This window comes from Argiope bruennichi, chromosome 6 (assembly GCF_947563725.1).
Source record: "Argiope bruennichi chromosome 6, qqArgBrue1.1, whole genome shotgun sequence".
NCBI lineage: Eukaryota > Metazoa > Arthropoda > Arachnida > Araneae > Araneidae > Argiope > Argiope bruennichi.
Genome location: NC_079156.1, coordinates 39313412 through 39338969, shown reverse-complemented (window position 1 = coordinate 39338969; position 25558 = coordinate 39313412). Strand labels below are relative to the sequence as shown.

General features: G+C 29.3%; 1 protein-coding gene across 1 annotated transcript in view; it reads right to left on the bottom strand.

The window, feature by feature from the left end:
• Window positions 1-11905: 11905 nt before the first annotated feature.
• The window catches only part of LOC129971347 (short-chain dehydrogenase/reductase family 16C member 6-like), a 77855-nt gene continuing 64202 nt past the window's right edge, over window positions 11906-25558 (bottom strand). The window contains exon 4 of the mRNA XM_056085020.1: window positions 11906-14128. Coding sequence (XP_055940995.1) covers window positions 13966-14128 — 163 coding nt within the window. The 3' untranslated portion in view covers window positions 11906-13965. The remainder of the gene's footprint in view (window positions 14129-25558) is intronic.

Genomic DNA, 25558 nt, shown 5'->3' with positions numbered 1-25558 from the left:
AAAAAGGAATTTTGTCTTTGATTTTTTATTCACTTCCTTGTGTACTAGAGGTCTGAATACTTTTATGATTATGTATTCTTGATACTGTATTTTAATACTTTCAGAACTTAGTTATCAAATAGTCAATTGATTTTAATAAAATTTGATTGCATATCCGAAGTCCTTAAATGTGATTTTGAGAAAAATGGAATACAAGGTTCCATAATATTTATAGTAATGAATTATAAAATATATTAACAACTGAAAAGTAGTGAATAATAAAAATAAAAAGTTTTCAAAACCAGTTTTTTATTAATGTGTTAAAAAGGAGAAATTATTTTAATCAAAAGTAATAAAATCACAAAGATCTGAAAATAATACTAAAAGAAAAATAAGCCACAATTCTTAAGAAAGCTTCCAAGTATTCTTTATTGGTATAATGAATGCATTATCAATTTGATTAAAAATATAGTCTAGAAGAATTTTAATATTTTATTAGATTTCTAGTCGATACACCATACGTTTTTCGGATACTTTTACGTGTAATATTTTAATATAAAAGCTAATTTTTATAAATTTATTAATTTATCAAAATCAGCATATCAGTTCTTTTTTTTTTTTTTTTTTTTTTTTAGATACCGCTAAATAACGGATTTGTACCAATTAAAAATTTCCAAAATATATGAAACAAAAATTTTAAAAAATAGTCATAGTGTAGATTAGAGTCTTACTATTTGCCTATCTGAAAATCGTTTGCGTTCAAATATGTCAAGAATTTGACCGCCTGTCTGCCTGCAAAGTTCCACATGTGTAAACACAATAACGTAAAAACACTTCGACTTAATAAAAGATATTTTTATCTGATTTTATAATAAATTTGTAATCATGTGTTAATTTTTTGGTTTAATTAATATTCTGAGAGGCTCTCAAAGTGCCTATCCAGTTTTCTTTGCTAAACTACAATTCTCAAAATGCGTTCTCAAAACTTTGAAAATAAAAATCTGAGTACTCAGAATGTTCACGATCTTGCTCTGGCCTAATTTTTATTCGGGAGAAAGAGATGATAGCATATTTTTTTTTTGAGATTATGTAAAAAAACTTCCAGGAATATCATTTCTACTAATTTTAATTTATTTATTTTCCCCCGATACTGAATAAGAAAGAACTAGAATTATTCGGTCAACAACTTTTGCTGGTAGCAAAAGATGATAAATAATATTTAAAAATAATAATTGTGATAATATTGTTGTATCAGATAATAATTGTGATATATTGATGTATCAGATAATAAATGTGATAATATGGATTATCAGATAATAAATGTGATATATTGTTGTATCAGATAATAATTGTGATATATTGATGTATCAGATTATAAATGTGATAATATTGATGTATCAGATAATAAATGTGATATATTGATGTATCAGATAATAATTGTGATATATTGATGTATCAGATAATAAATGTGATATATTGATGTATCAGATAATAATTGTGATATATTGATGTATCAGATAATAATTGTGATATATTGATGTATCAGATAATAATTGTGATATATTGATGTATCAGATAATAAATGTGATAATAGCCATGTTAATTGTGATAATAGTGATGTATTAGATAATAATTTTGATAAGTCATGTTTAAGTTATGATAACATTCATGTGATGATAATTCATAATATGCTAACCCAAAAGGAGAACGCAAGAAAAAGTCGGAAAATTCGTTGCATAACAACTAGAATAATCACTTTTAAATAATGACATAAAAAAAGACTTGAAGGAAATTTTTATCGTGAAACAAAAAGATTTTCATCAACTTCTTATAGGAAAAATAACAAAGATACAGACACAAAATACATGGATGACCACGCATAATTTACGCAAATACAAAGGGTAATTTGCAACCTTTGTAATGTTTTAATGCAGAATTTTGAAGGGGGAAATGCATCAGTGAAAAACAATAGAAATATGGTTCCGTTCAAAAAATCGTCTTTATCATAATAAGCATGTTCAGTTTAAAGAAACGGCTTCATTCAAATTATTGTAATTGGCTGCTGCTTTTTCCTGAATGTTTTATTACAATCGGGATTTTTTTTTAGATACTTCCGTGATTTATATTTTAAGTAGGAAACTATTTATCTATATAAATTGGCAGATAGATATAGCGATAACGTACGTGATAAAGAAATCGCTTTTATTACTTTTCCTCGAATGGCAACAATCGAATAAACCCTCATTTGAATTTCAAACTGCTTCATTATATATTCAGGAGAATAATCAATGTGTCTCTAAAAATCCATTCAGTAAGAGCAAAGAAGATCTAAAAGAAATCAAGAAATAAGTTTCAAACAGCAAGCTTAATCGAATGCAAAAATAGGCTTAACTGTCACCAATTGGGTAATCGCAATGAATTTAATTATGGAAATGTGTGCTCTATCTTCCGAAATAATTATCTCATGAAAATGATCTTTGTATTATCTTGAGAATCAAAAAATATCTTTTTAATAACAATTTCATTTACATACAATTTTGCTCTTGATTTTAATAATATTTTTTTAATCAAGTTGATATATAATGGATTTAAAGCTCTGTTTGTAAATGTTATGATTGAATTCAAACTGATCCGTTAAAGCATTCAATCGCGAGTTTTTGCTTATCACCAATTCCAATACCCCCGGGGGAGCACCTCGAAATGAGGATAATATGTTTCCGACATGGTGGTTGGATCTCTCCACCCTGGAGGGTACACAAATAGGTGGGGTATCTGACTTCTCCCATCGATGACGGGACTTACTTCCTTCGGAGAGGGTTGTACCGTGGCCGGTAATGGCCCTTAGGACTGAACCACAGTTCACGCCAGTGTTGCTGTTGCGGTGGTCCGGTCATTCAGTTTTATAGTTGGGTCGGAGAGTTATATGGATGACTTATCACTAGGGATTGCAATACCGGACCAAAATTTCAATACCGGTATTCGGTATTTTTTAGATCTTAATACCGGGATACCGGTTTTAATACCGGTATTAGAAATTTTTGAAAAATAAAGAAAACACAGGTGTTTCTTTGTTTTATTTGCCGGTTTTATTGGAAAGGGTAAATATCACAAAAAATAATTTGTAACTTATAAATTATAACAGTATATAAAGAATCACAAAAAATTAAAGGAACAACTTATTTATTTAAATTACAAAAAATTGTAGTAAATATCACTCACTATTCAGTCTGTGGTACTAATACAAATTTTTGAAATGTGATCTTAAAAAACATAATTCATCAATTGTACTGTCATTAAGCCTGAAAAGTAATTTTGTGCAAAAAATACTAGCTGTCGCAAACGCTCTTTCGGCACCTACGATAGTTAGTGGTACTGTTAGCAATGCGCGATATACTTTTTCCAAATATTTGCCTCTAAATCCCTCATCTTCAAATAAATCGATTTCTTATCGGATGGTTTAGGATATAGCTGATTTCTGTATTGCATTTTGGTTCGTTGAAATTTTCTTATTTATCGCTAATTCTAATTTTTCTAATTTTTGTTCAAGAGACAATTCCTTTTCACTATCGACATTAGTGTCATCATAATAGTCGATAACTGAACCGAATTCTTTCGAATGTGGATAGGTTTGTGGGTAAAAAATTTTAAGAAAATTTACTATAAACTTAATCAGACTTGAATTGGTTATTTTCTTTTCTTCTTTTTCATTTTCATTTTTAAAATCATTATAATTATGTAAATTCCATAAGACATTTTCTATTTCGATATGCCTTTCTTTTGCGCGATTTTTCAATGTAATATTTAATCTTCAGATAGTGATGTGTGCTGTTAGGAGTAAACGGTTACAACATGTTTTAAAATCTAATATTAACATATATTCTGTTTTATTTTCAGTTAGTATGTATTTTAGTAATATGTCATCTTTTATAGGGGAACTTTTAAATATCTTAACAAGTTTCCGAACTTTATAAATTATAGGAAGCAATTCTTGATGGGTTAATATTTCATCCTCATTAGCTATATCTACTTCAACAATTACATTGTCATTATCTTTATTGTCAATATCACTCTCACTCTCTTCAAAGTTGGAATCCGAAGTTTCTATATCCACAGTATTTGGATTCTTCTGCTCTATATTTCTTGGTATAATATATCTATTACTCCTAACTGAATTCCATGAGCATAGCACAATTGCTGATTTGCACCAATCAACTTTCCAACTTCTTTCATAACTGTTGCTCCATCAGTCATTATGGATACAATTTCTTCTTTCAGGGATAATCCATGTTTCGCTAATTTAGATTTAAGCAATTAATTAAGCTATTAATTAGTTCATTCATTTTGCCAGTAAGGGAGACATAAAAACAAAAACGTTTACTATTTTGCTATGTTGGCGATCCCTGAACATATAGTGGAGACAATTTTAAAAATTTCTAGTAGATACCGAAAAACCGGTATTTAAACTTGTGAATACCGGTATTACAAAATTGTACAAATGGCTCAAAATACCGGTATTCGGTATACCGGTATTGCAATCCCTACTTATCACCAATTCCATAGTAGGATTTTGATTCCTCCTTTATTTCATTATATTGCCGCATTGAAAAGAGGCAATCGACTCTCCATGGTTGAATGGTCATAGCACTGGTCTCATAATCAGGAGATCGTAAATTCGAATCCCGCTAGAGACAATGCGATTCACAGTCCGTGTAAATATATAATTCCTTGATTTTACGTTTCCCTTTATTTCATGTTCCAGATTCTGGACCTTTCTTTAGTTTACCAGACAAGTGTTCTGGACTTTCCTTACTGTCTCTAGAAAATGTATTCTGGAACTTTCCCTGCTAGTATAAAAGCAGAAGATCTGTCAGTCACTGTGTTCCGAGTTGAGTTAATAAATCGGTTTAGCTCTACTTCTTGTGTGTGTCATTGAGTTCCACACTAGAGTACCTACGTGACAATATATACTCTTTTTAATTTACAGTAAATTGTTTCAATTAAATCATGTTTTTCAATCATATCAAGTAAAAAGGTGAATTTTTTTTAAATTTATGCACCTGATATGAATTATTTAACAATTTAAAACTTTAATTGATGAGAACAAGTTGGTCGCCAAAGGCGGCTAGTTTAAAATGATTGGTAAAAACCGAAGATGCAGTATCGAATTATCAACGAGCCATATTTAGTTAGTTTTTGTTCGATATGAAAGATTGTGGCCTTTAGATATATCAACAAACCATATTCCCGGCTATGATTAATTAATAGTTAATTAATTTCTTAATTAACTATTAATTAAGAAATTAATAGTTAACCATAAAAATCAAAGAGCTAACATTACTAATTGACGCAGATTGACGTAAAATCTCGGCTTCAGAACTGGGAAGTTTCAGGTTCGAGACCCTATTCTACCGATATACGCATACCATTTTCAAGAGAAATCTCATAAATACTATTTCATTGTGCATTCTCTGTGGAAATGTAATAATCACAAAATCCTACAGCGTCAATCTCTGCACTGATTTCGTCAATTTTTGTTTCAGATTCATCAATGATCGACTATCTCCCCCAGTTCCAAAAGATATAGAATAAAATTTTGGTTCAACCTTTAGTCAACTAGAATTCTTTATATTTATTATTTAAGTATCATTTAAAAGAGTACTTTCATTTTTTGTAATAAGGTATATTTCACCAAAGCGTATCGACAATACTAAACTAAGGCTATTAATATTGTGGATGAACAACTAGTCATCAAAGGTAGCTAATTCATAATGAATTTAATATTCATGATTTGCATTTGCATCATAAGTTCGACCTTGAGATTTTTCTGAATCTGTAATTATATTTACTTGGGAATGAAAATGGTAAAAACCTAATGCCCAGAAGTTTATGAATTAATATAATTTCTTAAATCCATATATATATATATATATATATATATATATATATATAAACTCTGATTTCAATTCTAATTAATTTACAAAGTTTTATCTTAATTTAGCCCATAATAAGTTCTCTTATTTATTGATCCAATTCCACTCTCTCTACTTAATTAATCCAAGAAAAGCTTTATAAAATTGCTGAATCGGCTAAACGTCGACACATTCTCATGCTCCGCGTGAAGGGCTAGAAAAATGTCCAATAAGCACATTCTTTTTTAAAGATCCCTCTGTTTCCCTTACTTGTGATTGACATGCGTCAGAAATCCCTATCGGAATCTTAATAATATATTAGCACTGTAAAAAAATATTTTCCCTATCCATATCTCACGTTATATAAGACGAGGGATAATTTATTTCGGTCTTCTTCCCGACTTTTGTTTTTGCAACGTGTTGTGGCGGACGTGCCTTGTCCGCGCCTTCTTGTAAATAATCATGCCTGCCTACCGAGAGAGAATAAAACGAACTTAAAAATACAAAGTCTCTTCACTGCTTCACACCTGCATTCTGCTTCACATAAAATAATGCTTATATATAATATATCTTGACGATTGAAATCGCCGAATTGCCGAAATTTTTCTTGGAGCTTTTTGGTCGCTGTTACAACCGACAAATATCACAAAAGTTATCAGTTTAAAAGTTACCTTTTCAGATCAGTCCAACATTTAGTATGGCCTCTAAAGATTACAAAAGAGCTCGAATAATTAAATAAGATATCTCGATGAATAATTGGAAAGAAATACTTGTTGTCCGTGCTTTTTGATAGAGTGGTAAAATTGTTGAACAGATTGAACTATAATTTGAAGCTGTAGTAAGCTCTATGGTCATATAAATAATTGTTCTCCATTTTCCTTCATTTAACATTCTTTAAAATTATACATTTAATTCTGATTTCTATATTTGATGTATTGATATTATTTATTCATGAAGCAACTTGATGTTTTTGATATTAATACTTAGTTTTGATACGTGCCTAAGGTATTGAAACTTATTATTTGATATATTTTTAAATAAGTAGTTGATATATTGATAATATATTTGATTCTTTGATGTTTATTTTTAACATTGATAATGTATTACCTTTCAAGAATATTTTTTTTTATTTTGAGTTTTGTCTAAAAGATATTCTGAGTGTAGCCTACAATGACTTTTTCCTTTGTACTTTGTTAAGTTTTTTCCCCAAAATCTCAAAGAGAGCAAAATTTCTCACATAGCTAATATCAGTATTTTTAAAAAAAAAAATTGATGAAGATACGTCGTTGATATTTCTGTTGATATTTTGATGAATATATTTCATAACTATTTTTAAATGGTATTTAAATAGGTGTGTTGAGCTTATATTTTAATTTCTTCTTCGAAGAAAAAACGCATTCAAAAAGTCTGCATGTTGACTGAATTTGCCCACCTTCTTGATTGTACTTTTATTCTGGCGGTGTAATGATTCAGCTTCTTCCCTGGGTGACCACTGTGACATTCCTTTTTCCCACACTCGATAATTTACATTCCGGGCCATTCTTCATCAACGAAACTCCCACAGTGTTAAGTGCCTCCAGATTGCCAAATGGAAGACCCTCCTTTTAAGTACGGTCGTCTGGCCAATTAGTGATAATCCAGATAAGGAACCACACTTGCGTTTCCCAGGGAAATAAATCGTGTCTTCGAAAGGCGAGAGTGTCAAACACTCCGGATGTCCTTCATTTTTCCCATTGTGGAGGGTGGATCATCAATGGACATTTCCCACGGGCGACCAGAGACGATTCAGGTTGTTCTGAGAGGTGATTGGGTAACAGGGAGTGGACAGGAAAGGTGGAGTCTGAGAGAAAGATAAAAGGTGAGATTTTTCGGAAGAAGAAGGAGAGAGGAGCTTGGTATGAAGTGGACTTCTGAGAAAAATTCAACTCGAAGGAAATTCGGTGGATTCCTAGAGCTAACCCTGCAGTAGCCTGAGACGCCAACCGCCTGTTAGCTGTTCTTGTGAAGGCGTTTTCTCCAAATTTGTTCGAGGAACTATTCTTGTTTAAATTTCGTGCTATAAATAGCATCATTCATTTAACCTAGATGAGAAAGAGTTGTTTTTATGTAATAAAGCTGTAAATAAAGAATTTGATCATAACGCTACTTGTTATTGGATCGAGACTTTACAGCGGCAATTAAAGAGATCACTTTACCTTTTTGAATTTAGCTGTTAATCAAAATATTACTATGCAATTAATTTTCATTATTGTATAGATAGATATAGGGTGCTCGGAACTCTTAGTATAAAATTGAAAGGGAGGTAGAAATCATAAAAATATAGGTAAAATGATTGGAAATGCCACCCTCAAGTAATAAACATACATAAAGAAACAGTAAGGGGATAATACAAAAATTCCTTTTTTGTATTATGCCCTTACTGTTTATCCTACGTTCTTACTGTTACTGTTTCTTACTGTTACTGTTACTGTTACTGTTACCCAAGAATTGTCCAAAAATTCGCCCAATGTTAGATACACGCGTAACATCAGAGCTGCTTGGACTGACAAGCATACTCAAAGATATCGCGTATATCAAGGATAATAGCAGCAATAATGTAAATTTGTACCATCAAGAAAATATTAGAATCTGTTTTCACTTTAAAAACGAAGGCCTGCAATGTACCGAATATAATCGTGAAATGTATAATGTGGGAAATGTGACTGAAATACCAAGCCTAATGACTCGTCCAAATGGCCTGTCCAAGAAGCTCGTTTCGAAAATTGAATAAAAGGATGGAACTTCATTGGTGGTATGACTATTCAGATATTCTGAGATGCCCCTTCTGTGTACGTTTGGAATTACCTTAACTCTTTGAGACACATGAATTTAAAGAAAATAAATTTTTTAGTTGCATAGGATTTTTTTTACAATAAAAATAGGAAACATTCGACAAAATGAGAAAGAAATAACAGCATTTCAACAAGCCCCTTTATACAGGATGGGACATGTTCCACCACTTCACATCTTCAAAATTAGTATTGGAGAGGTTAGACAATGATGACGGACCTTTTTTAGTTTTTGAAAGATTTTATTGTTTCTCCGCTTTCGGGAGTTTCTTTGAGCTTTGCCTTTCGGCGTGCTGCTATGTCGATGATGTTACAAAGACTCATGGATTTTTTTACATATACCGCTATAGGGCGTTACAAGTGAGAGGCGGGTCAACATGCTTACGTAACAAGTTGTTAAACATCAAATAACATACTTTATTATTATAAAACAATTTTCCACTCGTAATAAAACAATCCATACCTTTAAGAACAACACATATTGTTACGAATGACAAAAATTCACTACATATCACAATGTACTAACTTTAATAACAGAAGGAGGCACAGCTTACTGATGTGTTTTGATTTGTATATATATATTTTCACTTATTAGCGCATTTACCGTTAGTGAACTTACCAACTGAATGAAAAACTTTTAATAAAATATTCAACTCAAAGATTATGAGTCAATTCAAATTTTCTAGTTGCATTTAAAACATATCCCACCATGCATAAAAAGCTAAGCAAAGGTGGGGCAGTTTTTAATCCATCTAGCATCAAAGAGTTAATCATATAATCTGGATAGTGGCAATGCGGCGAAACCACCAAGCCCAATGTATTTATGTAAAAATAACCTGTCCAAAAAGTCAGGCTTGCTTTAAAAGGATAGAGCTGCATCGGTATTATGAATGCCCAGATGGACTTTGATACCCTTCAAAGGGCATTTGGTGTTATGTTACACCAAAATGAACTCAACTTCAGCAATACGTCCATTTCCATTTGCTAAGTCATCAGCAGACATGGCCACATAGGCGTTCGTGGAATACACGACGTTGAATCGCTCGCGGTCGACAAATCTGTGTGCACACTCCCTGGCATTAGAAGTTGCGTACTGCGTCAACTATCCATTTTCAATCGTGTTTCCTCACGCGTACATGATTTTGTTATCGTCTTTCTCTGCTTCATTTTGTACAGTCTTTTAAAAAAGATGAGAAGGGATTAGATGGGCAGTCTCCTTATTATCTTCATTTCGAAACCCCTATTGCCATCTTACTGAAAAAATGCCACGGCCATGGATATTCATACCTTATAATATTCGATACGTGTACGCATCGAATGCATACACGATTTTATGCTTGCACATACTGGAGAATTTGTGATTAGGATATTAGACAGTTGCTAAGAACCAATGGACTGAGTTAACCCGCAGCCAATTCGATGAAAAAATATTAGTCTATTTTCCTAATAAATATATTTATAAAAAATATTATATGAATTATAAAATATTAGTACCATTACAGTGTATATATATTGAGTTATAAAATCATTACTAAATAAAGTACAATTAATTATTCACTTAAAATGTATTGGAATATTAACTATTCATTTAATAGGCTGTGTTATTGTTCATTTGACAGGCTCTATAAATTATTTTTAAACGTTATTTGTTTGAAATTTATTTCTCTGTAATCAATAATAAGAATTTAAAAAAAAAATCCTTATCTAATAAATGTGGTTAATTTTTCAAAGTTCTTTTTTTATTTGGTTTTTTTCTTTTATGCATATTAAAAAATAATAAATAAAAAAAATTCCATAAAAGCACTAAATTGAGCAAAATTAACGAAATATATCATTAATTTACTATGTTAAAATTAGGTTAATGGTGAAACTAATAAACATAATGGACATAGCCTCGGGTCACAAAATGCATAAATCTACTATTGGCTACATCCAACCGCGTCACATCTACAAGGGTTCTAAGAATTTCTATAAGATTTTAGAATGATTTTTACAATTTCCTCATGCTATTGAAATTATCTTTATAATACAACGTGTACTGCTATTCAATTACTGTGCTAATATATTTTCGCCGTTCTTATGTAATATGTTCCTGGTATTAAGGAATTTTTTCCGCTTCAGTATTTATTATCAAATTAAATTCTAATTTTACATCATAGCTATGTATGAATGTCAACTGTAATCTTAAGTAATTTGACATAATAAAAATGGATGCCACAAATAATTTTTTTTGATCATATTTACATCAACCAGTTGATCTTATCAATTCTTAATAAATACTTCTAACTTCCTACTTAAATAATAAGAATTTTGAAAATCTTTTCATTGCAAAATAAAATGAGTAACAAATTTATTTATTTTTTCTTTTTGAAATTCAAAGAATCATCTGATGTTTTTCCCTTTATGCTGATAACATATGGCCAGTGATTTTTAGAAATTAATCCACGTGCTTCTAATTTTATTGTTAAATTACTTACTTTTTTTCCTGTACAACAGAAACTTTTTTCAAGGTACTTTGTAAAATTGTTTTACCAGCTCTGCGTGGACGCAAATACATTCAAAATATTTCGACAGTTATAATAAATATGGATTATTTCAAACTCAAAACATAAACACAATTTTATTAATAAACTGTAAGGTGGACTTTTTAAATTCATTTTCTAATATCTTCTATATCTGCAATAAGATTGCACTTATAAATCTGTTTTTATTGTTTTTTATTGCTATACTTACTATTTCTTTGTGTTGCACTATTATTTTTTTCTCATTATCATTGATGAATCTTATTCCGGTAGTTTTAAATAATAAAAAATTTAAAAACATTTTAGAATGAAGGTTTGAAAGAGAGCACAGCTTTCAATCTTGTAGATCCTGCTGCCATCTGTCGGTGAAAAATATTTTTTTACTTGTATTTTGTCATGCAAAGTGAAGATAGTTACGAAAATTAGTTATTGTTTTATCTATTGCAGAAAAAAAAAATGAAAGAAAAAATAGAAGAAAACTTATTGTTGTTGTGCGTTAATTTGGGATTCATTGTTTTCAGAAATTTGTCTGTCAAAAATTTAGTCAAATTCATTTTATTTATTTAAAAGCCTGAAATTTAATGAGTGTTTTTGAACTGTTGCAAATGCTATTTGATATTCAAGTTCCATATATAGATTTTAAAAAATAATTAATAAATAGAAGGAAGCAATTTCAAAATTTTTTATTAAATAATTATGATATAATACAAAAAAAATTCAACAATATCCAATAAAATGGTTTTCACTGTGTTTATATAAATGTCGATCACATTATCTCAGAATAGTTCTTTTGTTATTCTTGTGCTATCAGGTTTTGATTATTGCTGATATTATATTTTATTATTTAGCAAATAAACAGAGATAAAAACAACTTTTATTTTCTGGAAATTCACTTACTAACAATAAAGATAATATTTAAACTTAAATGATAAAATATGATAAAATATGATTTCACCTCTATCATTCATAATAATTTATGAAAATAACAATTGGTACAAAGCAAAAATAGAATTCGGTTCAAAGTAATTAAAAAAAAAACCTAAAGGGATCGAAGTGACTGATCAAATGTCATCGTCAGTTCATTACCAAAAGAATGTCAAAAACAAAATAGTGTAGAGCGACCTTGAATGACCTGCTGTATATATTTTGTTCTGAATACGTTTCTATCTACGTTTCAGAACTACATTTTATCTATTCTACGTTCTATACTTTTTTTTCTGAATTTTCTATTCCTTCTGTTACAAACAGAAGGATAGAAAATTCGAATTAACTTTCTGATTGACGTAACTGATCAAATAGGTACATTTTATATATATTTTAATGGTTTTAAATGTTGTTCCTAATCGAAAGTTCGTTAAATGTGTCTTCATCAAATCCAAAAATGAAGCCTGCTAAAATTTTTTATCTAAAGCAAAAATGCATTCGTTGAATTTTACGAAATATATAATAATGCATTTAAATACAGGGTGCTCAGAAATCTTGGGTCAGATTACAAAATTTGTAAAACAGAACTACGAAGTTTTGAAAGAAAATGTCACTTATTACTTACATATTAGGAGTATTAAAGTTAGTAATTTTCAGTTTGAGAATCTTCCATTTCAAGTATGGAAGCGATATCCAATTCACGCTTTGCATTTGTAAGCGCTGGAAGGATTATACATAACAGATGTAATAGACTACTTAAAACTCTGTAAATTACTTCTGTGTATTGGATACACATAATCTTTCCATAACGCTACATGAAAAAAAAAATCTAAATAAATATTGTCTGATATGACTATTAAGTGAACGTTTTCTCATTATCATTATCAGGCCATACACAGCGCCATCTGTTGGATTCTAATAAATAACAATGCTGTGTGAAGTAAAATTATGAGCTATGTTAGTAGTATGTTAAATCCGAAAAAATGCTATTACGTCTAATTTTTCATTTACATAATTTTGTAATGTGTCCAAGAATGTTCGGACACTCAATAGAAGTTTTTAATGATACCAATTCATACCAATGAAGTTTTCACATTGAAGTAACATCAGGTCATACACAGCGCCATCTGTTAGATTCTAAGAAATAGAAATGCTATGAAATAAAATTATGAGCCATGTTAGTTGTATGTAGTATTAAAGTAAAGCCTTTTTTTTTTTTTTTTTTTTTTTTTCTTTTATATAATTTTGTAATGTGCCTTAGAATTTTCGGACACTCTATAAAAGGAAGTTTTTAATGTTACCAATTTATATTAATGAAGTAATGTGATCTGTACAGGTAGAAGTTAACTTTGAAAAGCACTGCTTTTCTGACATGATGAATATTGCTGCACAACCTATGACACACAACAAACAGTGAGATATCAATAACTTGCGGAGATTAACGACTCCACACTAACTAACACACCGTAGATTCATTAGTCATGCAATTTATTAGTAAATCAATGACTCTATTCAGAAGAAATGAAAATGAATACACTGCATCTTAACTCTTCATGGCAACGTTTTAACTACAAATTACTCTTTTATTTTGGATCCACCGATCCTATTTATGAAGTCTGGACTTCGATGGTCAGTTGAAACACAGTCCTAGCATACATTTTCAATATTGCTTAAATACACATGCTGAATCAAAGGCATAATATAGTCCTCGCACTGCATTGCCTTCGTCCTTTGATACAAGCAGCTTGCCTCTTGCAGACTTCATCAATTGTTGTTTACTATCTTAACCTATATTAAATATCATTATAGACATTTGGTCTGTTTATCATTGAAATTGTTGAGGGAATCACTAAGGTTCCTCAGAGGGTGAGGCCCTTCCTCTGGTAGCCGCCCTGAAAATGCTCTCATGCAGTTCATAACATTTGCCCATTTCATCATATGTTCTTGAACTTTCACAGAAACGATCCTGGAAAAAAAAAAGAACTTTAAAGTTTAATAACAGAGTATATTTGATTAAAATAGTGTCACTTCATTCTATTATAAATCAAATTGACATTATATGAGCGCTTTTTAGATCAGGCTAAAAAATTCAAGATAGGATTAGGTTGTATTTGAAAGCATGTATGACATTTGAATAGATATAAGATTTAAATACTAATAATAAGTATTTTGACGTATCTAAATTTAAAACTTTTCTCTCAGTTGCTGATTATTTAGTAATTTCATCTGTTTATTGTTGCGCCAATTTTTCTTTAATTTTGGCACATTTTAAAAAAAAAAGCGTTTTGCCTAATTTCCAACAATAGATTACATTGTTTCTTTAAAACTGAAACCAAATAAATATTAAATCCAGTTAATTTCTTATTCTTTTTATGAAGCATTAATTACATATCTATACTTGTATTAAAGGAGTGTGTGTGTGTGTGTGTGTGTGTGTGTGTGTGTGTGTGTGTGTGTGTGTGTGTGTGTGTGTGTGTGTGTGTGTGTGTGTGTGTGTGCGTGCGTGCGTGTGTGTGTGTGTGTGCGTGCGTGCGTGTGTGTGTGGTACTATACCGTCTGACCAACAGCTCTTAAATTGCAGCAATATATAGCTTGAAGTATACAAATGTGCACCTGGGAGCGAATTTTTTTAAAATTTTAATTAATTAAAAATTCGTTTTTCCACGGTAACTTCCGAAACTATTATCGCACAAAAATGAATTTCCCACCGTTTCAAAGTTTTAAAAATTATCTTTTTAATACCAGATAAATAGTTGTGAGAATTTTTACCGTGTTTTTGCAATTTTATAAAAGTATATATAAAGTTGTTGTTTTTTCTGCTAAATTTCCAACAATAGATTACATTATTTCCTTTAAATTCAAACCATTTTCATGGTTCGGTCAAACACCTTTAATCTTTTAAAATTTATTCGTAACAATCATTAATCATTTTAAAACATTTTCTTCCATTGTTAAAAGTTAAGGAAAAAGAATTCTGTTTAATATCTTGTCTATCTTTACAAGACAAATAGGAAAGTAACGTTACAATATTGAGAAAATTATAAAGTAGATGAACCGGAGAGTTTACGTTCTTAATAGCTCTATGATGTCATAAGTTTGGTTATCTTTAAGAAGATTCGTGGACATAAGGATAAAACCTATGTAAAACTATTAAAATACATGATTTTATTGAAAGACAATTTCATTGTTAAAATTTGTTGACGAAATTATTAACAGAAGTTATGCCTAAGTGATTTTTTATTGAAATTAAATACAACCAATATCCTCAGCTGGCGTCAATGCAGTTAGTAACATTTACATTATTGCAAATGAAAAATGTCTGTCTCAAAGTAAGAAATCGTTTGCAGAAATATACAAAATAAATTTATAACAAGAAATTTAAAAAAAATGAGCAAATTAAGCAACTTTATTCAATTTTGTATTTTGCACATTTTATTTAACTTGATTTGTTTTAGATTTGTTACGATGATATTCTGTAATAGGCGTTTTTTTAAATTCATTTTATAATATGTTAATTTTTTAACGTTTTTTTTTACTTTATTTGTTATCGTAAACAATAAATTATGTTAATTTCAGAATTTAATTATTATTTGAAAAATTAATTTAATGCAGTTTTAATACCATAGGAAGGACGTTACCTGGTGTTAAAGTTGTGAGAAACTGATATATAATAAATGATTTATGATTTATAATAATGAATTATAAGTTATTGAAGATTAAAATTGGAGAGTGATTAAAAATTGTTTACCTTTTTTTTATTATTTTATTAGATTGTATCTTTCGTTTTGGGACTATGCAATTTTGCCACTTAAGAATCTATAGAATATCTAAGATGTTTGCAGACAATGCATAATTTTTCTGTCGAATTATAGCATCTTTAAATGTTATAATTTCAGCTTATAAAGTCTGATAAGTGATAATTCGATGCCCGTATAACGCATAATTACGGTGTTTAAGAGGTTAAATTTTTTTTTTAATGATTTTAGACTTTAGTAAGTATGTATTTTTTAAAACTATTTTTTTTTAATTTATAAATCGAACATATTTTTGTTAGATAGTCATATCGATTTGAATGATAATGATATGGCAATGGTATAATGATAATAATATTGATATACAATAAATAATATTGAAATACAGTGAATCTCAACTATAATCATAGCTCCATTTTAATTTTTTTATTTATCTTAATATAGCTTATAATAGTGTATTAATACTTAAAAAAACAAACGCGTCGTGTAATAAAATAATAGGAATTTAACTTATGAAAAATGCATCACCTTCATTTCTCATCTGTTCATTTTTATTAACATCAGAAATAAAAACAATTTTCCAAAGATTCAAATCAACGCGTCACCTTGACTTTTCATCCATGCATGTTTGCTGATATGAAAAACACAATCAGCTTTCTAAAAATTCGGTTTAATCAAGCGAAATTTCTCAACCAGAAATATATCATGCTTAGTCAATTCCATTTTATTATCGCCGAATATTTATAAAGCAACAGTATAATGACTCTCATTTCTATCACAATGGCGTATAACTACTTTCTCAGTATCTAAAATATGAGTCTGTTGACACTATTTAACATAAAATAACTTTCAAACTAAGTGTTTTTGTCAATTATGTCACAAGACGTTACCCAATAATGCAAATTTGGAATTAACAAAATTTTGATATTATCTAAGCAACAAAAGAATAGCGGTTATTTGATTTTTAGAGGAAATCCTGTCACTTTTACAGTATATCTCTAAATGTTCACTCAAGCATATAAAAACAAATTACTCGAAAAATTACTCCGGAGTAAAATTGAATTGCAACTCAATGGTAATCAATATTATATAAAAATGGAAATCTGGACAAAATGGACGCCTTCCATGTAAAATTAGTTTTTGACCACTATTGAAAAAATATCTTCAAAATAAGTGAAATGTCTCTGACGTTTTTAATATCCATAAGTTAATTAAAATACAAATTAATGAAAAAAAATTAAGCATGTTTTGGGTGCTTTTAAGATATATCTTCCTAAAATATCTAATAATCAAAGGGGGGTTGTCTTCCCAAAACTTTCTCGCATACAAATAAAAGCGTTATCTCAGAGAACACCTTGAGTAGATATCGTCATACAGTAGTTGCGAAATATTGAACTTTGACATGAATTTACCATTTTTACTAAATCCGTCATGTTATTCTTGGCGAGTTATTTGGCTATTAATACCTGGTATACGGTTCCGAAAATCGAATTGTTTTTTCAGGCGTTTTTTTTTTTTTTGTTTTGTTTTTTTCTAACCAACTGAAACTAAAATTTTACACTGAACTACAATTCTAACCAGAAAATCATCAAATCTATCTAGCGTCCTTTGCTTTGTAATTACCGCGTCCTGACCTAGGAGTAGCGCATCTTCCTGGTGCTCTGAGCGTCCTGGGTTCGAATCCTGGTTCACGCCTGGTTATTATTTACCCTGTGTTCCATCTGTGAGGTGTATGAAAGTGCCCCCCCCCTGGAAAAAAGAATTGTGCAAGTGATTGTGTGAGTATCATTCTCATATGAGCTAGAAGTCAGACTTCTGCCCTCGGGTACTCAGGTGCCTTTACCTTCAGAAGCTACTGAGCTAAACTCAGCTCAGATCATTGACTTCATCAGCGGGCTTGTCTATGACAAGTGCATAAGTAACAACAACAACAACAACTTATATTCGAATAACCGGACAGACTTTTCTGGCTGAGTTTCGCTCAAAACTTGATAGAAATTAAGTGAAGAGACCGTATACCACATTTCATCCGTCTAGTTCAAAAGCGTTATTGAGTTATATTCACAGACAGATATACATAATGCCAAAAATGTATTTTCCGACCTCAGGAAAGTCTGAAATGTGGAAATACATCAAAATTTCGAGTTTTAATTTTTTTTTTTTACTCAATATTTTCTCTTTATACACCTGGTATATGAGAGAATAAAAAATTAAACTTTTTAATACACTGATAAAACTGCGTTTTTAAGAACTGTTTTTATTATATTTGTTGCTTTTTTAATGCCAAAGGATGAAATAAATGAACAAGAGTTGGAAAGAGTATTATTAAGTCAGTTCTGTCAGTATAGTTTATTTTGTAAGTCAGTTCAGATTTTAAAAAATAATTAAAAAAATCAACACTTGCGCAGAAAATATCTTACAAACTTAATAACAGAAAAAGACAAGAATTAATACATTATATAACACAGCCTAAAATTTGATTTAAATTATAGTTTGCTGCTTAGATATAGCATGTTCTAAATATTTTAGATTCAAAAATGCAGATTTTTTTAATAAATAACCTAAAAAAATGTAAGACGAAAACTTTCGTTTAAATTTTAGTACAAAATGGAAAAAGAAGAGTTTACAAAAGTTTTGAATGATGTAATATACAGATTATCTCTACATTTCTTAGTCATTTAAAATGCACGAAAAAGGACGAAGGAAAAAAAAAAAATTGTAAACAGATTGAGTTCGAAGCGAAGAACAGTTAGAACCGCACAGAATTCTAATGAGTTAAAACAGGAAAAGCTTGATATCTAGCTGAATTAAGCAGATTCTTCATCATTTAATGACAGAATAATTTTTTTTTTTTTTTTTTTTTTGTTATTATCGTTTGCTTATTCATGTGATGCGTCATCTACAAATCCTTCATTCAGCTATTTTAGAAAAGAAAAGAAAATTCTTTTTTCTCAAAAGCAGACTGCCATAAAAATATTGCCGTTTCCAAAAAGGGTTTATTTCGGTAAAATTTTGAATATTCTTTTCATTTTAAGAATTAAAATTTATTGAAACATGTAAAATTGAGTTTTAAGGATCGAGTAAATGTGACTTCTTCCATATTTCTTTTAACTATATTAATTTTTGTATTTAATAGCTAATCCTACTCAATTTTCTATTTATTTTAAATGTTATTGAAATACTTTTGATAGTACCAAACTTAACATTCAAATAAAACTAAATAAAGCAAATGTTCAGTTTTTAAATACTGTAATAACAATGTAAACATAACGAAACAGACAGGAATCTAATAAGTTATACTTTATAAGTGGTTAATGCTATCCTAATATTTTATAATTAACGAATTAGCAATTTTTACAAATTTATTTAGTACTTGTCGGTTGTAACGGCATCCAAAAAGAGCCAAGAAAAAATGTCGCCAATTTGGCGATTTCAATCGTCAAACTATATAGAATGTGATTCGCAGGTTCAAAATTTTTCATAATAAATAATAACTCACTCGAGTATATTTTTAAGGTTTGGCGAAATTTTTTCTTGGTGCTTTTGGGTTGCCGTTACAACCGAATTCTACTATTTATTTATTTGGCAACTAAGCTTAAAATACTCTTTGATCGACCTGCATACGACCTCCAGCAACCCTAGACAGCTGAAAACCGCCATTAGCTAACTCTCCGCATCTCTAATAATTACCATCCAGTTTTATTATATTACCAATGAAAGAATGATTTACGATTATTGAATTTTAATTATTAGATACTAGTCGACTTTGGCTACCTGGTGGTTTATTCGGGGACATTGGTTATATTAAATTTCAGTTAAATTCTTTATACATAACATTATGTTAAATTCCTGCAAAACCTCAGACATTACAGTCGTGTTATTTTAATTTTCTTACATATGTTTTTTCATCGTGTATATGATTCTTTTTAATAGGGATCAATCCCATGACATCATAGCTTTTTAAAAATGTAAATGCGCTATTCATTTATCTTCTAAACTGCGCGGTATTGCATTTTTACACTTTTATATTCGTCTTATAAACTACACAGATATTAAACGGAATTCTTCTTCCTTTATTATCATTAATAGAAGAAATTCATGCAATTAAATGTTTAATGAAAAAATGAAACGCCTTGAATTTTCTGGGAAACAATATTAACTATTGTTGAAAATTAGACAAAAAAAAATTTCAACATCCAGGGAAAATTTATCCGAATATGTAAGAGCTATTATAAAAAAGACAAGTCTTAAAATTTCGAAACGGTAATTCAACGATAAACGGTTCATTCTTTGCGCGCTATTTTCGAAGTTATTGTGAAAAAAACATCAAAATTCAGTTTAATTTTTAATTATTTAAAATTCTAATTAAAATTACAAAATAAATCACACCGAGATGAACATTCATACCCTTTAATGCATAAAGGGGCCAAAACTGGTTACCTTAGATCAAGTGGCTTTGTTTATAGAACACTAGCGCGCACACACACACACACACATTCATCTGTATTATAAGTAGATATATATTACATTTTAACAGCAGATATATCTAACTTTCAACCAGTTAACTGTTTTTGACGAGTATTCTCGTCATGGAAAAAGTACAACATTTTGTGTTATGACGAGTTTATTCGTCAGGAGTGAAAATTTGCAGTGTGAATTACAATTTTAGTAAAAACTTCGCAAATTTCAGGATGTTTAAAATATTTTGAGGCCAAGTTGGAATTAAAGGAACAAATAATAAATTATTATGCGTTATACCATGCTTCGCTCAATGCCTTCTCTAACAATAAATTAAAATAATAAATAATTTTTTTTGTCTCCATTCGTTTATGAGCAAAAAAATGTATGTTAGTTTAAGTAAATAAATAAATGTGATTTTGAAATAGAAAATAAGTCATTTCATTACAACATAATTCCATTTTACAAATACTCTGTGTTTGACGAGTGTATTCGTCACCGCTAAATTTTTGCCACACAATTTAGATACGCCTTTTCCGAAGAGGTCGAAACAGTTAACAGCTAAGATGGGAAGGGGGGGAGATCAAGAGCCGAAACAGTTTTACGAACAAAGAAGTTAAAGAAACTATACATTATTTTAAAAACGCATTTATAACTTTAAAAAAAACACACACATAAAAATATTATTGCAGCTGTGGAAAAAAAAATTCTACACATTTTTATCTATCGCAGCTGATTTTTAAGCAGCTGGTGTTTTTGTTTCGAAGTTATGCATTGGTTACACACAAACATTTAAAAATGTCCATCGGATTATTTCTGGTAAAATCTAAAACACATGTATAGTTGTCGAAGGCTGCGCTTTTGCGGTTGTTGCTTTCTTCGGTGAAATGTAACACAAAACCACGCTCGCATATATGATTTCCAGTGACGTTTTCTACCAGGGTAGATTACGTTTCTCATGAGTCGCGAGGTCACCGAATTAGAAAAGCTGTTCTCAAGGTTGTAAAAGGTTCCTTTGCGCAGATTTTACAACCAACTTTATTTCTTTACGCTTTTTATAAGCAAATGAATGTAAACACAACTTACGTTGGACATCACAAAACGTCCAACGTAATGGTAGAATTAATTGCGAACCTTGAAATCTTTTATCTTTAAAGTCGTATTTCAAACACACAACCTGCGTAGTATTAAACGAAAGTTTGCATTTTAGGTAATTAAATAATTTACTTTAGGAAGGCAATTTTAAAAAAGCAGGAAATTACAGTTTAATATTTTCTTTTTATTTTCTCGAATTTACGTATTTTAGAGGAACTCTGTCTGTCCGGCCGTTGGAATATGAGTTAATACCGTAACTACAAAACGAAGAGAGCTGGATGGGTAAAATTCGGTTCTAAGAATTAACATCTGTAGTCTATATACCTATTGAATTTTGAACTTAATCCAGAAGTAGATTGATTGTCTGTCTATCTACTTTTAAACATGTAAACGCGATAATTCAAAAACAGAATTATTTAAATACAGAATTATTAATTACAGAATTAATTAAATACAGAATTATTTTTAATAAAATTTTTGTTTCAATCCTGTGGAAAAAAACGCATCTGAAACACAAATTCGATTTTCGGACACTATTAATCCCACTAACACCAGGAATGAATCGCCAAATAATTCGCCAAAGATAACACGATAGATTTAGTAAAAATACTAAATTCACATCAAAGGTAAATATTTCTTAACTATTATACGTCAATACTGTGCAAGCCGTTCTCGAGATAATACCTTCATTGCGAGAAAATTCTGGGGAGACCAATTCAGCTGGTTAAATGACCTATAACCATTTTTCATTCAACTGTCTTCATTTAAAGAAATATTTTCAAGATTCAAGCAAACTGATTTTTCTATTATGAACGAATGGCAATTCTTTAAAAAGCTGTCTCTACAAAAAAAAATTTAATCTTTATATTTTAATAAATAATTTTATATTTATTTTGTTTTTTCTTCGAGGCTTGGTCTGACTGGATAACCTTGCTTCGATTCCAAAAAAAAAATCACAATCAAATAATATTTTAATAAATTTAGAAATAATAAGATATTTATTTATAAATATTTCATTGATAATAAAAATATAAAAAGTTAATTATATAGTCTACTATTATTAATGCCATTTTCTTTGAAATTAATTCAAATTAATTATTAATTATTATCGCAGTTAATCTAAAAAAATTAAATTTGCCCCATCTCATTCGTAATAAATATTCATCCAATGTTTACATTTCTAGTCTTGTGCCAACAACAACAAAAAATTTTTAATCTTTTCGCATCATTTATTTCTTGAATATTTATTGATAGCATAAACTGAATATTCAAAAAACAAACGATTTAAAAAAATTCGTCGAAGCTTTTACGCACGTTTGGTTTTCTGTAGAACGAAATAGAAGCAGCCAATTAGAATTCATTATTCTCAAAATGAAAATGGGTCAAGGAAAACAAACCGGTGGAAAAAAGAAAATTACTCATAACATGAAAGTTCAAACTGATTTTCCCAACTTGCTGAACAATTAATACGCAACTGTCAAAAATTCGTTGCGAATTATTTACCTTCGCTTGTTCGTCAAACCGCAGTAAATAAGTAATTTCCTGTAAATTAGTTGATGGACGTTTGCATTTGATAAAGTGATTGATAATATGACTAACCTATTCAAAAGAACAGTCAAATCCTTCGCCTTTACAATTAGAGACGTAATGCCAATCGTTGTCATCTCGTTAAGTAACGGAAATTGATTATTTTTTAAAAAAACTTCCTTTTTAACTGAAAATATACTTTACTAGATCTATTTATCAATTTCTTAGTATGTTGAAACTCTCTTTGTTTGTGCTTATAATAAAGGTGTGGGGGGAGGGAGGAGCGCTCTACAGAACGAACGTTTGACCTAGAACTGCTGAACTTGGCAGGTGTATTCTTAGAACAGTGGTAATATGCATTCTGGAGCTTGCTTTTTTTAAAAATTTTAGTTGAAAATTAAACGAAATTTTATCATTTTTTTCCTCGATAATTTCCAAAAATATTACATTACAAAAACTATTTTTAAATCGTCGGAAAATTCAAAAAATTACATTTTTAATTATATTGGTTTTTGCCATATAATTTCTTTCTCATATTTATTAATTTTAGAAGATATTTAAGCATAATTTCCAACAAGAATACAAAGATACGTACGAATTCTGAGCGAATATTAAGTTTATCCTAAATGATAATTAAAAAAAAATAATAAGAATTCTGGTAGAACATCAGATTAATTAATGAAAGCAGCCATTAAAGATGATTTTTTTTCTTTTTTTCGTTTTTATTTTACAGTCTGAATAACGTTATTAACAAAAAATAATAATTCGAATTGCAATCGTCTGTTTTTCGGCCGATATCAGTAATCATTAGAACACGAAAACGCAATGTTCTAAATTATACGGTAAATAACGAATAAAATTTGATACACGGTCCTAACACCAAAACTGCATTGTTATCAGATTTTGGGCTAAATTTGACAACAGAAATCTACCAGCCCATTTGTTCACTATATATGTGTGAATACATTAAACTAAAGCATGTAAATATCTTGATAAATAACTTTTGTCTTATGGTTATTACTAGAATTGTAAATCTGTACCGAATTTTGCAGCAAATCTTCAATGAAGAGGTGGGCTGATTGCTGGTTTGTCTATTTGTACTTATTTGAATATAAATTTCAACTTTAGAGAGTATATGTATATTCTACATCTCTTCTTAAACAACTGGGCCAAGTTCAACGATTTTGCATTCAAGATGAAAGAGGATTTATTATTCAAGATGAAAGAGGAAATACTGTCAATTTTCCTACGTGCAAAAATTAATCAAATATTTAATACATTAGAAAGTAATCATAACTGCATTTTTGAAAAAAATATTCATTTCAGAAAAAAATATTTTTGCTCTATCGTAAAATTTTACCTTTTCAAGCATTTCAATTTCATTTTTGTGCAAATTTTTCAATTAATTGTTGTATTTTTATTTAAATTTAAAGAAAACGATTTTAAAACAAAATAAATACTACTTTATTTGGCAATGATAAAACTTTCAAATGCTCTATCAATTTATTTAAATTTATTCTTTATTTTATATATTCCTTCAGAAAACTTATTATTGGTTTTAAAATAGTGATTTAATTATTCCTATAAGAAAACATAATTCTTTCTCTCAATTTTAAACGAAGGTTAGAAAGGTCAAGCCTTCAAAAGAGAAAAATTAAATATATATAATATTTAAATAAGAAAAATATATACGAAGAAATGTTGCCATCATTAGCAAAATTCTAAAAGAACATTTCAAAAGCAGGCGATTAATAATTTATACCTGGAACAATTACTGATTTGGTTTATTTTTATGTTTTTTAAAAAAATTCTTACATTTCAGCATTTGTGAACAAAATTTGGAACAGAAATATAGTAAGAAAAATATGAATAATTTATGGATGAAATTAGTAATCGGTGATTTATAAAAACCGATTGATTCAAAATTTGACCTCGAGATTTTGATAAACATCTGCAGTATACAACCTATTTAATCTGAAAAAAAAAATGAAATACGACTTCTGTTTGTCGGATGATCAATCAGTTAACATGAGGAATTAAAAAAACATTTCAGACAATAATGGACTTTGTATATTATAATATTTAATACACATGTATTTTTATAATCGAAATGTTTTGATATAATCATTGTTTTGACATAACCATTTTATCATCAAAATGTTTTGATGTAAAAAAAGAATATGAAATGATTTTAATTCCGAACAAAGCCAGGTATCTCAGACAGTTTGTCAAAATCCAGCCAAGAATAGATTGTCAGTGTGTTTGTCTTTGAATATCAAAATACGATCATTCAAGAACTGGATAAATATAATTCAGTATGTGTTTCTGAAATCACATTTGTAGATTAATGTAACATTTTAGACTAAATTGGTCTATGGAAGAGATGTGAAATCCATATCCGATTTTTTGTTACTATATAACAAAGCTAAAAACAACACGTATTATTTGTGTAAGAATAAAAATACTGCCGAGGAACTCTGAAATGAAATTAAAATAGATGAAATTGGTACCACGAATGTGCCTGAAAGATTCTTTTTTTTTTACAAGTAGTAAAGTAGTATTTC